Source organism: Lontra canadensis, unplaced genomic scaffold, assembly GCF_010015895.1.
Source record: "Lontra canadensis isolate GAN:19392208 unplaced genomic scaffold, GSC_riverotter_1.0 scaffold354, whole genome shotgun sequence".
Classification (NCBI taxonomy): Eukaryota; Metazoa; Chordata; class Mammalia; order Carnivora; family Mustelidae; genus Lontra; species Lontra canadensis.
In genome coordinates this window covers 12,644-28,291 of record NW_022631348.1, presented here as the reverse complement: position 1 = coordinate 28,291, position 15,648 = coordinate 12,644, and the positions used below count along the sequence as shown (strand labels likewise).

Here is a 15,648-nt window from a genome sequence, read left to right as displayed (position 1 = left end):
ACTTTAAATACTTTAAAAATGTGAAACTACAGGTTGCCTGGGTGGCTCAGTTGGTTAAGTGTGCCTGCCTTGACACACTTGATCTCAAGGTCCTGGGATAGAGCCTAGCACTAGGGGTCAGTCTGCTTCTCCTTCTCCCTTTGCCCCTCCCCCCAACTCCCCCACTCCCGCTCATGCTCTCTTGCACTTTCTCTCTCTCTCAAATAAATAATATTAAAAAAAAAAAAAAAGAAAGTGAAAATACAAGCAAAAACATTATGTTTGAAATAAATCAGGATGGCATTGGATTTTTCCTCAGCAACATCCAGTAACAACAGAAAACGGACTAACACGTAAAATACACTCAAGTAGAGAAAGTGTAAACCAGCTAAGCTGTCCTTCAAGTAGAGAACATGCCAACATGTGACTAAGAATTCAGGGAATAGTATTCCTGAGAACCTTTGCTGAGAATGATACTAGAGGATCCAACCAGGCAAGCAGGAGCTGACTGACAACACTTCAGCAGAAGAACTGAGGTGAGCATATCATTTATTTCATCGCATAACTCTCATGAAAATTTTCAAGCATACACAAATGTAAAGAGCACGTTTTATAAATCCCACGTACTACCTACCCAGGTTCAATAAGTATCCATCTTTTGCCATTTTTCGTGTCATCTTTCAGCTACCCCCCTTTTTTGTGCTGAAATATTTTTTTTTAAGATTTTATTTCTTTATATCAGAGAGAAAGAGAGAGAGAGTGCGCGCACAAGTGAGGGGGAGGGGCCAAGGGAGAAGCAGACTCCTCACTGAGCAGGGAGCCCAACCTGGGGCTTGATCCCAGGACCTGAGGTAAAGGCAGATGCTTAATGGCCTGAGCCACCCAGGCACCTCTGTGCTGAAATATTATAAAGAAAATTCTTTTTCTTTAAGATTTTATCTATTTATTTGAAAGAGAGAGAGAGAGACTGCACACAAGTAGGGGGAGGGGCAGAGGGAGAAGCAGACTCCCACTTTATCGAGGATCCTGATGTGGGACTCTGATCCCAGGACCCTGAGATCATGACCTGAGCTGAAGGCAGATGTTTAACGGACTGAGCCACCCAGGCATCCTTAAAGAAGATTCTAAACAATACGTTAATTTACACAGAAACAATATGCATCTGTAACTGGAAGGGACTTTTTAAAAAATATAAACTGCCATGCCACTATTATACATAATATGGTATATATTTTCTATACATGTGTTTAATTTATAATATTATTATAAATAATACCCTGAAATCATCTAACACCTATTTAATACTCATTCATCTTCCCCTAAATATCACAAAGCTATCCTGTTAGAGCTGGCTATGTGAAACAGTTCAAACACACGGCTCATGTGTTGCTTCTATTGTTATGTCTCTCCCGTCTCTTTTTTTCCCCCTTTTTCATGCCATCGGTCTATAGAAGACTGTGTCATGTGTCACACAGAATGTCCTGTATCATCGATTTACTTGGTCGCTTCCTCATTAACTTGTTCCCTTTGGCCTGTATCTCCTACAAAGCAGTAATTGGGTCTCAATACTCGATTTGATTCAGACCGAATTTTTCAGGACACATTTGACAGGTGATCCTGGGGACTTGCTCTTGCACTGTGCAGCATAGGGAGGCACGGAACCTCTGGCCGTCCCATTTTTAGTGACGCTAAGAAACATGAGTGGCTTCAAGTGGTGTGGTCCGTATCCCACTGTGCTTTCCCCTAGGAGCTGAGAATTCGTTATTTCTTGCGTAGGTCCATTATGTCCGTAGGGGTAGCACAATGGTTATTTTCTAATTCTGAAGAGCACTACAAAGAATCAAATCATGATATGCATAAAGAAATAGCTTTTTCATGTACTCGACTAAGCACGACTTAGAAGATACCATGGGAAAAAGAAACCATGGAGAAGAGCAGAAAAGAAGAATGCCTAGAAATACAGAAAAGTTACAAAACTTGTGTGAGGAAAACTTTAAACTATTTCTGAAGGACAAAGGGTAGCTTTGAATAAATGGAAAAGAAATGGAAGGGCATCCCGTGTTCCCAGACAGGTTGATAACATCATAACCGAGGTGTCTAATTCAGGAGCTCTGGGGGGGGGGGAACCCAAGGTTCTGAATCTCGTCTAGCCTGCCTTCCCAAGCATGGCCTCTTTGTGCTTTCGAGCAGCCTCAAGGTGTGGTCTCTGGGCCAAGAGCATGAGCATCGCTGAGAACTTGGTTACAAATGCAAATTCTCTTGCCTCACCCCAGACCTACCAAATCAGACACTCTGGTCTCAGCAGTCTCCATGTTAACAAGTCCTCTGGAGGATTACGAGCTAAAAGTTTGAGAACTACGGCTCTAGCGTTTCTAAAATTTAAGTTGTGTAGGAATCACCTAAGATCCTGTCAGAGTGAAGACTGATTCAACAGGTCTGGGATGGGGTCTGATTCTGCCTGGCTGGCCACCTCCCTCATGGTGCTGATGGTCTGAGACAACACTTGGAGGAGCGAGACTAGAGGAACAATCTGTTTCTAGTTCACTCGAGGCCAACTCATCCTGTCCCCTCCGCTCCTGTTTTGTTCTAGGTATTAACGACAAATCATATGTTACTTCTCTCAGTGGTATGTTTATTTTAAACAGAATTTAACCCACAGAAGTGTGTTCCTCTCACAACAAATTCAGCCAGAAGTAATTGAAAATTAATCTCAGGCTTTGGTGGAACGGTTTTGGAGAGACACCTATCCGGCATCTTTTAAATTGTGCCATTGAGAATATACTGTTAAATGGAATCTAGATGAACAAATTAGGGAAAAGCTTATGCATGAAGAGAATCTTTGTATAAATCTATGTCTAAATTTGATTCGCCTCCACTTTCTCTCCCTTAATAAATTCTGATTTTCCGGAATTAGGTTTAGGCTATCTATTGATTCCTGGTGTCCCCAAATTTGGTGGTTTAAAACAATCAACATTTATTTGAGCTCACGATTTCCTGGGTCTGGGATTTAGGCAAGACACAAAGGCAGTGCCCTGCAATGTCTGCGGCCTCCGAAGGGGCAGCTCAAAAGTCTGGATGGTTGGAAGGGCTCCACTAGGACCAAAGACCTGTGATCTTTGTTCTGTCTATTGGTTCTGTTCTCTAGTTCTTCTCTATGTCATGTCTACTGAGACCAGCTGGGATGACTTCTTCACTGATGCATCTGGCATCTAAGCTAGAATGACTGGGACAGCTGGGCTGACCAGGCTCCTCTCTCTCTCTGTCTCTCTTTCCTGGTTAGCTTGGCCTTCTTCAGAACTTGGAGCTTTCAGGGTAATAGGACTTCTTGGATGGCAGCTGGCTTCTGCCAGGCCGAGCATTGCCAGAGACAAGGCACAAGCTGCAACACTTGCACAGTCTGGCTTCACTCTGCCAGAGGCTATTGGTTGAGAAAGGCCAGATTCAAGGGGCAAAGGATAAGACTCCATCTTTCCATTGGATCCGATGAGCTGCATTACCATGGTTAGGTTTTATTAAAGTGAAACCCAGATGCACCAAAGATGCAGTGAAGTTGGTTGGTTAGAATCAATGTAAATGAGAAAAAAAAAAAAAAAGCTAGCTTTATGAGCTTCTTTGAAAGGCTCAAGGGAGCCTGTGGTTGGCATCTCTTCCTCACTCTGCCTTCAGTGATCTCACCGGGGTAACTTGAATCTGTGCCATAGAAATTGGCAAACAGTTCAAACTGGGATTTTTTAAAGAGCCAGTTGTTAAATATTAATCACACACCATGTTTAAAATCCAATTAATATACCAAATAGATTGCAAATAGATTGCCACTTTCCATCCTCCACCTTCCACTGTCCCACCTAAACACACACACACACACACACACACACCTGAGCCTGCTCTAAGTTCCCAAGGATGTATTCTGGGTCTTAATACGTTTACAGTCCTTTCTTCAACTGGGGATGAGGTCCATGGTCATAAAGGTTCGTTCCCTGGATTCACCAGCTAGGGGGCCAGGACTCTCTGTGATATAAGGTGTGAGCCATAGCGTAAGATATAGTGTCTCTTCCTTACACATTAGTTCTGCTAAGAGATATGGGGGAACTTAAATATAAACATATACATATGTATAGTATATACATATATTAAATACATATATATGTATAGATTTAAACTAATGTATATGTTAGTAAATATGTGTAGATTTAAGCTATACATATATGTATATATACATATAACCTTGGACCCCCCATACATATATGTATATGTCCATACATATGTGTATATATCTATATTTAAACTAACATGGGTATATTACATAACAGAATACACAAAATTTGCATTATTTCTGATAAACATAAAACTGCAGAATAGTTCTACACTAGCATTACCTTGACAGTTTCCCCAAACATCTGGTCAGGGCCGACTTACCCATTCGTCATAGTAGGTACTATGCCTAGGGCCGACTTACCCATTCGTCATAGTAGATACTTTTAGGGGCTCATGAAAGTGTTTTTAATTTCTTTTAAAATCAGAAGAAAATAAATGAACTTTTGGGTTGAAAAATGTTTTAGTATATACTATTAATATACTTGTCTTTATATTAACACATTCATAAATGTGTGTGCGTGTTTTAATGTAGAAAGGGGTCCATGAAGGCACAAGTGCCTAGGGCCCCCAAAAGCCATAATACGGCCCTGCCTGTAGGGACATACTTTCAGTGCACAGTGGAATCATGTGAAAAGCTCTGAATTTTAGGCATCATATACTTTCAATGTGTTATTCTTGAGAACTGCTGACTTCAGATTCCAAGGAAATGAATTCCAAATGGTAGAATTTCATATGTCCTTGAAAGGCAGTAGAATAGATTTGCAGGACAAGGATTTCCTCTGACTACACCGCAGATCCCACTGTCTATGGCCGTCTGTGAAGAGTCTTGTACTTAGTCCCAAGTTACAACACTTTTGCCCCCAGATGCCACAACCAATATTTACATAAAGTGGCCGAACTTCTGGCATGAGTCCCACTGTCAAACCATAAAATCTTAGAACTTGAAGCCACTGGGGATGCCTGGGTGGCTCAGTCCATGAAGCATCTGCCTTTGGCTCAGGTCATGATCCTGGCATCCTGGGATCAAGCCCCGAGTCATCATTGGGCCCGCTCAATGAAGAGTCTACTTCTCCCTCTCCCCCTCTGCCCCTCCCCCCCACTGCATGCATGCTCTATCTTTATCAAATGAATAAACAAAATTTATTTAAAAAAAAAAAACAACAACAACAGAAGAACCTGAAGCCACTGAACCCCAAGCCACATCAGTGGAAGAGCACCTTCCTCACCATCCTTGACCACACACTCTGCATCCGTTTCAGCACATCCAGACACTGCCTGCCCTTGGGAACTGCAAATCTCTTCCTTTCGGGCTCTTGTCCTCAAAGAAATACCATGAGAAAACACAGAGACACAGTGGTCGCTAGTGATGCAGCAAAAATGTCAGAATGAGTGTACCGCTGAACGCCACAAGTCCACGGCCGTGGATGCGCTACACGCTGTGGGCAGTACCCACAAGCACCATTGTGGTCTCATCGTCCTCAGGGCCGAGGTCCAGGCCGTCCTCCACCACCCTATGCAGGGTGCTGTAATGCTGCTGGCTTTGGTGGAAAGAATGGAGCTTGGAAGCCGCCTCCCAGGCTGCAAAGGTTGGCATGGGTAAGACATCTGGCCTCTTTTTTTCAAAAAAGCATTTCACGTTTCTCTCACTCAGCTTGTTGGCATACTCCAGGAATGTATTTTCCAACTGCTCCTTCTCCTTTTGTGTATACGTCTTCCAAAAACTCAGCTGAAGGTAGCTAACTTTAGATCGGCAGCGAGCACAACAAGTGGTGAGCAGAGAGAAGAAAGATGCCGAACAAATGATGAACCAACCTAGAATCTAAGAAAGAAAGATATTGAGGACGTGCAAAAGCACAGCCACTTCTCAGGGAGCACAGATGGTGTTACTGGTCAGCGTACGACCCAGTTAATACCACAGTCATTGCCGCTATCTCAGTGGAAATCCTTCATATTCATTTTTTAATCATTCTTGTTTAATGATCAAAGGGAAGTGCAGGTTTACCTAATCCCTATCATTCATCCCACCCACCACTGCTGGTATGCAAAGAAATAACCAGAGGCAGACAAATGGAAAAGAGCAAAAATATAAATTATCCAAGAATCAGCTACACCACCCCCTGAAAGAGTATTAATTGTTAAAGGAAAGAATTCCATGCATGAGTGAATATGATCATTGGAGGAAATGAGCGTTTCCTCAGCCCAGAGCTGTCAGCATTGGTAAGTACATGTTCATGGCTAGTGACCGATTTTTCCATGTTGTTTGCAGAGAAAAACAGATCCTCTCTGAGAGAAATCCCATGAGTGACCATCCATGATAAAGTGAGAGAGACATAATACAATGGGGAAACTGAAGCTAGAAGAATTGAAAGGCCTCAAAAAATCCAAGGGGAAAAAAAAATTAGAGTCATTCTAAACCTTCAGGATAGTTGGTTCTGAATTTTGGTAATTGGGAAAAAAAAAAATTCCTTTCTGAGTACAAACTAGTTCAACCTGCCTTTTTTTTTTTTTCCTGAATTTTAAGAGCAGAACTCTAAATAGCTCAACTGACCTTCTAAACTTTCTTGTTGTTCTTAATTATATTTGTCAAAATTGGAATTAATCTCCTATTTGGACAACTAACAGAGCCCTTTCACAGTCTCTCTTGACATTTTCATTAAGTGACTCTTGGTATTTCTCAGCAAATGGGCCTATTTGAAAATAGAAGCAATAATCTGCAAGTGAACCCATTCAGACCATAACAGAACTACCAACAAGCCCTGATGCTTTAAATCCGGAGTTCCCACACGCTGGCTCACACTGTGGCACCATTGTGAAGGCCCAGACTCCCACGAACGCCAACTCTGGAACGGGCACTAGGTAGGTTTAAATCTCAACCTTCCCCTCCCTACAGGTGTTCTCATTTCCTATGGGTGCCTCATTTCCTCAATTGTAGAATGGCAGTTCCCCACCTCAGAGGGGAGTTTGGGGGATTAAAATAAGACAATGAAGACACACATATGCATTCAGGAAGCATTAGCTGGTATCACGTGCTGCTATTTTTCAAACATACTGACATTTACCTAAAAGCGTTTCTGAACTCATGGTTCTCTGTGGCATGATTTATGAATGAGGCACCGCTCCTATCATGTGAAAGTCCCATAGTTACCTTGAATCACTTGTGATCTTCCCCGTCTCTTCTCTTCTACCTTCCACTTTCCACACAGCCGGGCCTCCTATGGGCCAGCAGGCCATCTCACCACAGTATCCGAGCCAGTTCTGCTCGAGTTATACTATTTGATCGACCACAGATCTTGGTCTGATCTCAGCGTCACCGTGCTCTCACCTGAGGGCTGAGCCCTGAGCCCTCTTGTTCGTCGCCAGTTCAAGTATGGAGACTCTGGCCAGACGTGGTGGACGCTCCTGCCCCAGCCCTCTGCATGTTCCATTCTGCATGACTCCCCTCTCTCAAACCCTGGCAGTTTGCTCATTCATTTAGAACTCGGACTGTGTGCCAGCAGCTTTATGCCCATGTATGTCCGTCATCTCCACACCTTCCAGCAACCTCCCAAGGTAGGTGTTATTCGTCCCAACTGTGAGGAAACAGGGGCTCAGAGGGGTCAAACCATGAGCTTGGGGTCGCAGAGTGGTAAGTGGTGAACTCAGGATTCAAACCCCAAGCTGGCCAACTCGAAGACCAACCTCTGGCCACTACCCATTCATCATAGTAGGTACTATGAAGTACTTACATCCTCTCAACTTGCTTAAAATAGAGAGCTGCCCGGCTGGATTTCTTGTTTCTTTGCCCCAACCACGGATGGGGCCCTTTTTCCACCCCCACCCACACACCCAACTATTGATCTGGACTGTTTGTCACTCCTTCCTGGCTGAACCACTGCGGTCAGCACCTGCTGTTAGCACCGCTCCCCTTGTCCACATCCCACACACATCCTACCCTAGAAATCAGCCCCAGGTCCTTCTCGTTCTGCTGAGAAGTAAACAGGTGGTGTGTCCGGACTAAGCGATGACAGGATGTGCCTGATTTCCTTATGCCTGTGTTTAGAGAACAAAAGCTCACACGGTGCTAAGTGTTTGGACCTGGCACTAACTGAACAGAGTCTTGTGCCTGAGGACATAAATCATAAATCACTCATTGTATCATAACATTCAGAATTAATACCTTCCTTCAACAAAAGAAGGAAGACGTTTGGGATCCTGGCATGTTTTTATCTCAGATGTGCTTTACGCATTAAACAAAAGCTTTTGTCTGGGGGCATTTTTAAGCTTATCTGTTCGTGTAAAAAGTACCGTGTGACTCTTCTGCTGACCAGCTTTGGAAAGTACGATTTTAAAACCAGACTGCCCAGATGGCTTGTTGAAAAGGCGAGTCCTTGTTGAAAAAGTAAAAAATTATACTCCTTTCAGTGCACTTTTTTTTCCTGAAACAAATGGCATTCCTGACAAATTGTGGGTCTGTTTATCTACTTTGATTAGCTGTTGTGGTTTGGGGAATGTAACCCCACGATTCACGACTCACGAGGAGGAACTCCTTTTCCTGAGGCCAGCGAAGGCGTCCCATCTGGGTTTGTGCACAGGTACCTGGAAGGATGACAAGCTACTTCCTGGTGTCAGTTAGGTAAAGCTACGGTTTCCCTCTGTTCAATAAAACAGTGTCCCAAATAAAGCATTACTTGAGCTGCTCAAATAATGTAAGAACATTTTCAGCTGTAGCGGGTAAAAAGAGCAGAGGACGGAACCTCCCTGGAGAATACGGTCCCTTTTCACTAACGGCTATTTAAAGACTGCCAACGCCCATGTAACACAGGAAATTTTTCTCAATCTTGACAATATTTATACACAGAGATAACAGTCGCCAGAAATCATTTGAGGGGATCTCTACACTAATTATATTACGTGCCTCTTTGAAAAACATTTGGTTCAGCTCTATTTTAATAGATGAATGCTATCTGCACGTGTTTTTCTGAGAAACCAGTTTGAAAATAAATAATTGAAAGGAGGCAGTGATTTCTAATTACAGCTCTGTCATTAACACTCAATTATGAGTTAGTGTCATGCATTATTTACCAAGTCAACCCAGAGAGATTGTTCTAAAAGCACTTAAGGATTTACATATGCATAACCCAGAAGATATTTTCTTTTTGGAAATAGGAAAGACCATCACATCAGCAATTTTACCAAACCACCAACCCCTAAAAAGCTTTTCCTGAGATTGTCTTCATGCTGCACTGTGTTCCAATTTTCCTTTCGTTTCAAAATGTTCTAGCAGGATTCGGACTCAGCTCTGCCTGAAAGGAGTCCCCGGGAGAAGAGAGAGTCCTTCAAGCTCCTGCTGGGAGAGAAAGGAGAGTCTGTCCTTCCTTACCTGAGACTGGGCTTGAAGGGACAGCTTCACTTCTTCGTTGTCCGCGGGTGTCATGCTGGTTTTGCCACAAGAGACTTTGTAAAGTTCATCCCAGCACTCTTGGGGTTTGTCTTTGCAAATCAGTCCCAGGAGTCTGGAACTTTTGGTCCCGCTCATGGCACATTCATAAAACGTCCCGTTGAGCAGAGCCACAGAAAGCCACATCGTCGGAGCCACCAATGAACTCAGAGCGATCTGGCCGAGGACATAGACAAAGCGGCAACTGTGACCTTTGGCGAAGATTTTCCTGGGATTCACACAGCAGCCTGTGAAGAGCCTCCAAAACTTGCTGTTCAGAAAGAATCCCAGAATCAGCAACACCCAAGCAGGAGCAAACAGGAAAACCAGCCCATAGACCACGTTCTCAGTGCTGCAGGGACACTTAAAAGCCACCAGCGAAAAGAGACGCTCACTCCCCAGGGTCAGCAGAGCCATGAAGCTGTAGCCAATAACAGTTTTCTGGTTGAAGAAGAATTTTAAAATCCCTTGAAAAGCATCCATGCTGAAGGCACACCGAAGGGAAAGGCTTTGCTTATTTATCTGGGGAGCAGCTGTGGCAGTGGCCAGGGGTGGAGCTCTTTCTTCATTAGAAACAAACATTCCTCCTTCTCAGACTGAATTCAGCCAGATAAGGAAACAATGTCATTCCCCAGGAATGACTGTTTCCCAGCTGTGTCCAGATAATGCCTCCTACTGGTGGATTTAGTGCCGTGGAACCTGGGCCAAAACACAGAGACTCGGAGTAGATTCAAAGGGCACTGCTTCCATTTTCTATTATTTTCACGTAGCTTGGATTCTCAATCACAGCAATAATAGTCCAGGAATTTTCCAGCCAGAGGAATCAACATGAGCAGAATGAGGTTTCAGCCAGTTCACTGGGAGCCAAAGCGCGTCTCTAGGCGGGGAGTTTCATGATGGCTTTTCCTTAAGATCTTTGTCCTTAAGATCTGCTGCTTTGCCTTAAGATCTGGAAGATTCATTTTGCATCCTCTTAAACTGACTAGTGTCAGAGATTTGAGTCAAATTTTAGGATCTGGGCTATTTGAAATTTAGATGGAAAAGTTTAGGGAACATTTGAGTTTGAATCAAAGACAAAATGAGAAGGGTCCTCATCGTTTCCTTCCCAGGAGATCGTAGCAACCTCTCGATTAGTATCTCTGCCCTTGACCTCACGTCCACCCCTACCCTCAACCCTAACGATGACTAATATCTTAATTTCTTACCCTCCTGAACAATATTTATTTTTGAAAATGATTTTTTGAGAAATAATGCTTAACTCTGCTTCATAAAGCATATTGTTTCAACAGAAAATGGGTCCCTTAGGATATTCCATAAAAATGAAAGGGTTTAAGACGTGTACAGGTCCCAGGGTCAGTACATTTCAAAGCTGAGTATGAGCCCAGACTTCGCAACTACAAACTCCACATGCTTAACCATCGTGCTGTCCTGCCTGGAACAGAATATTTGGGTGCTCGGCTAATAGATACTTGTTCTAGACCAAGTTTTGTAGAATTTTTTTTTCCTCTTTATTAGGTTGCCTTTAAGATGTACTTGGGGATTACACCAAGTGTGACATGTAACAACTTAAACAGGACTGAATTTTCCCTGATCCTAAAAGAATCCGCTGGTGGAGTCTGTGGAGGAGCTCCCCGCCGGGCGATCCTTTCTGTGCTACTGCCATTTACTCTGTGGGATTATCAGAGGTGCCGTGGAAATGGTAAAGCACGTATTTCATTGGGCCAAGTTTCTTTGTTAGCCAGTGCTGTGTAACAAATGACACCCCCCCCCAAAAAATATACAACTGCTGAAAACAACAAACACTTATTATCTCACACAGTTTCTAAGAAGCTGAAATCTGGGAAGGGTTTTGCTAAGAGCCTGTAGCTCTAGGAGCCTTTCAGAGCTTAATCTCCATGTAGTCCAGCCCTTGGTCAGGGATGCCTTGGTGAAGACTTGATCCAGGCTAAGAGAACCCACCTCCATGCTTACATGGCCTCAGTGCCCGGCTGGCTGTTGGCTAGAGGCCTCATGAAATTCCTTGCCACATACGCCCTCAGATAGATCCAGTCACAACAGGTGCCGTCTTCCCTGGTGCAGTGTGGGAGGTGCTACCTGTGGGTGTGAGTTACAGGAGGCGAGATTGTTGGAGTCTTTTGGGAGGCTGGCTTCCACACCTGGATTATTCATTGGCTTAACAAAGGCAGTGATCAGCATCTGTTCAAAGGCACTGGGCATACAGGATGAGTTAGACGTAGTCACTGCCCTTCAAGAGTTTCTGTCCAGTAGAGAAGTCAGATGTGTAAAGAAGTGTGGATAATGGCTATGTGAGGAGCTGGGTTGGGCTGGGTGGTGGGGCAGGGACGACTTCCTAGAGAAACTCTGGGTTGGCTCATGAAGGATAAAGAGAAGTTAGGGAAAGCAAGGCCTTTGGGTGAGGGGAAAATAATATTCCCAGTAAAAGGAGGAGCGTGTCCAAAAGCGCAAGAAGAAAGTTTCATTCAAGGACGAAGGCACTTGAATGACTCAGTATGGGTGACATAGCAGAGAATCTCCAGTCAGTATGGGTAGATTGAGGGAAATATTGTCATGAAAAAGGAAGTTTCACTTCTTTACAGAGGCCTGATTTTTGAAAAGTGGTAGGGGGCATTCATATGACCCAAGCTTGGAAATTTAGACTTCTGTGATGAATACAGCAGAGACCCATTATAGGTTGATAAACAGGGAGTGATATTTTGAAATTTGTGGTTTAAGAATTTGATTCCTTTGTTGTCAAATTGAAAGCATACAGGAGGGTACGAATCTGGAGGGAAGAAGAGGGCAGTTGGGAAGGTGGGATGGTAACCTCAAGAAAAACAAGATTGAAGTCCTGACAATAGGAGTGGAGGGGAAAAGACAAATTTGAACAACATTAAGAAGGAGATTAGTAATCAGACTGAAGACTAGGTTGTCAGTTAACTGAAAGAGACAAGATTGGGGAAAAGAGTCAGGAATTATTCCAGGTTCTCAGCAAACCAAGGAGAGGTACAGTGGGGGTTAGGAGAGATGACATGAGGAGTTCAGCTTGGGAGTTCTGGAGTTGAGGTGTCTCACACACAGGCAAGTGACGATATCCAATAAGCATTTGTTACACATGTCTGAAAGCCACAGAGAGATGTGGAGCAAAGAGGCATTGGAACTGTCAAAAGATGCATCACAGTGTGTAGAGGAAGAAGGGAAAGGAGTCACAGGTGGAGATCTAGGAAGCAATAACATGGACTAAGTAAGTTGGAGAGAGAATACAAAGGCTGCAAAGGATACCAAGAAGGAAGAATCAGAGGTGGGAAAACACTAGGACGGGACGGAGTTGGAAACAAAGGAGGAGAGGATCTCAAGAGGGAGTGTAAGCAAGAGCCTGTAGCTCTAGGAGCCTTTCAGAGCTTAATCTCCATGTAGTCCAGCCCAAGGTCAGGGATGTCTTGGTGAAGACTTGATCCAGGCTAAGAGAACTCCACCTCCATGCTTACATGAGCTTACAAGAGCAAGGACAGCGGAGACGCGAAGTGAAACAAGACCTGACAAATAGTCAAAACACGTAGGGATGGAAAAGTCAGGAAGGACCTCAGTAAAAGCTGGTTTGGGAAAGTGAAGGAAGAAGAAGGCAATCTGTCAAGACTGTCGAGCCAAGGGCAGTTCAAAAAGAGGTAATAGTCCACAATCTCGTTTTTCTACAAGTTTAGCTATTGAAAGTGGTGGGACCAGAGAGTAGCCAAAGACTAGACACGTGTTGACCTACCCAATAATGAGGCATTCATGTAATTTTCAGTTATTGGTGATAATTAGAGGAAGGATATAATAACAGGGAATCCAAAAGAGTAAAACAATTGAAATAATGTTTTATTCACATGGATCTTCCATGCTTCTCTCTTACCAAATGTTTAGGTTTGCCCTATAATCCAGTAATCAAGAAAGGGGAAGGGAAATATTCTGAGAGTTTATAAGCAAAGGGATGAACCATAAAACAAAGGCAAAAAATAGGATAAAGAATTCTCCAGGTTTCATGGATAGCACTTGATTCTAGCGCCATATGACAAACAGGTATGAGACCTCATGTGGCCTCAAACACACATCGAAATAGCTTCAGTGCAGCCTCCTGGTATATCTTACTGGGCCTTCTGTTAAATTTTGACAAAGACAAAAAAGATCTCATGGGGTGGGGGGAATGAGGATGAATATAGCTTCTATATTTCAAATGCCTACTAGACTCAGGTTTTATCACTTATTATCTTCTTTTACCAACCAGATACTTTTGCTCGGTTATCTTATTTATCCCAATGACTTAAAATAGCTGAATGGACACTCTGCTGAGGGTAGTAGGTCAGCCATATGCTGCTCTTATGTGAATACATTTTAATAAATAGAGAAGTAAGCCCTGTGGGATTACTTCCATGTATGGGAAGTGGGAAATGCTTTACAATGGAAAGAAGGGCTGGCCATCAAATAGTCATCTCTGTAATTTCAATCTTTAATTTTATGTTTGTAATTATTTAGTTGAGGCTTTTTCAGAGCTCTCAAAGCCCTAAGTGATTGCTTGGTGTTGTTAGGACACGTGATTCTGTTATTTAGCTGATGACAGAATGACTGAATGCAAGTCAGTTGCAAAGAAATTGTTTAAGAATCCATTTATCCTTGAAGTTCTGCTTGACAAGGCACATTGGGTCAAGCCTATCTTTGAGTTAGGAATTTGTGTTCTTCTTGAGAAGATGGACCCATAATTCAGCTGTGCTGGAGTGGGCCCGTATCTCTGGGCTGGCCCCAGAATCGTCTGGATTGGGCCTGGCCTGGCCCACCCTTCTCTTTGCAGACTCACTCCACAGAGATGACACACGGCCCGATCATCCCTGGAGGACACGCAGGAAAGGGCCCTTCATCCACACAGCCAGCTCTTTTCTGTCATTCCATAAGGAAAGTCAGCCCCTCACTGGTTGAATAAAGCTGAAAATAGAGAAAAATTTAGAGAGTTTTTTTCTTAAACCTAAATGACACAGGCCTGGGTTTTTTCCCCTTTCTTAGGTTCATTTGGCTGCTGATGTTACATTCTTGCAAGACAGACTGAAAGGCGACCATGTGACAGAAATAGGAGTAACATTTCTGAAAAAGCTAGAGGAGAAAAAATACAGACGGAAAAAATGAAGCATTGTGTGGAAAATGCCTCAGGATGGCCAGCTAAGGAGTTAATATTATCTAAACATACAGAGCCATAGAAATTCCCAGTCGTTTAATAATAACATGGGTTGTAAAAGGCTTATATATCAGCCAGAACTTTGAAGTGCAGGGCACTAGGGTTTAAAGCTGTTTTTTTTTTTAATTTGCTGATAAGGTATACATTTTCAATCTTATGTCCATAAAATTTCATATACAAATAACTCCTTATAAGAGAGATGCATGAATTCACACATCATATAGTCCATCCTCACAGAGTCCCCTGATTTCTTTTACTTATGGTATTAGGAAAAAAAGCATACCAACTACACAGTTGGTGTATTTATCTATTCTCATTGGAAAAAATAGATGAAATGATACAATATAGAGATTACTATAGATGATTTCTAGATACTGAATATTGCATTCTCTATAGAAACAGGGCCATTTATAACACTTTCCCATATTTTTTAATAACTATGGATATGATTTCTCTCATATATTGGCTTGGTTTATCACTTCAGCCTCCTGAAACTACTCTCCCTTGATAATTTGTAATTTACCAAGGCAAGGCTGTTTATTTGCATGCTAATTCTGAAATATTTTTAAATAATATTTAGTTTTTTGTTTTTGTTTTATTAAAGATCTTATTTATTTGACAGACAGACATCACAAGTAGGCAGAGAGGCAGGCAGAGAGAGGCGGGGAAACAGGCTCCTGCTGAGCAGAGAGCCCAATGCGGGACTCAATCCCAGGACCCTGAGATCATGACCTGAGCTGAAGGCAGAGGCTCAACCCACTGAGCCACCCAGGAGCCCCATAAATAGCATTTAGTTTTAATTCATGTAATTTTTAGATAGTATCAACCAATGTCTTCCTATTCTCATGAAACATTGCCAATGGTCAGGCTAAGGAAACCTCCAAAATGAGAGGTAAATAATGTTTTTTGAAAATACTTTCTTACCCCAAAGCTTATTCAGTTAGAATTTTTGCTGTCA

General features: G+C 42.9%; 1 protein-coding gene and 1 pseudogene across 1 annotated transcript; one reads left to right on the top strand and one right to left on the bottom strand.

Annotated features, from left to right (window-relative positions):
- The window catches only part of LOC116862844, a 36,478-nt pseudogene extending 21,837 nt beyond the window's left edge, over window positions 1-14,641 (top strand).
- Window positions 5,423-10,072, bottom strand: LOC116862843 (calcium homeostasis modulator protein 5-like). The gene is made up of 2 exons (XM_032850271.1): window positions 9,434-10,072; window positions 5,423-5,893 (listed from the first exon to the last, which is right to left on the bottom strand). The coding sequence occupies exons 1-2, from the start codon at window positions 10,070-10,072 to the stop codon at window positions 5,504-5,506; spliced, it is 1,029 nt and encodes a 342-aa protein (XP_032706162.1). The 3' UTR covers window positions 5,423-5,503.
- Window positions 14,642-15,648: the final 1,007 nt, after the last annotated feature.

Coding starts and splice junctions, on each gene's coding strand:
- LOC116862843 (XM_032850271.1), bottom strand. CDS start 10,072: ATGTTTGTTTCTAATGAAGAAAGAGCTCCACCCCTGGCCACTGCCACA. Junction 5,894..9,433: donor CCCTTCAAGCCCAGTCTCAG/GTAAGGAAGGAC, acceptor TTTCTTTCTTAG/ATTCTAGGTTGGTTCATCAT.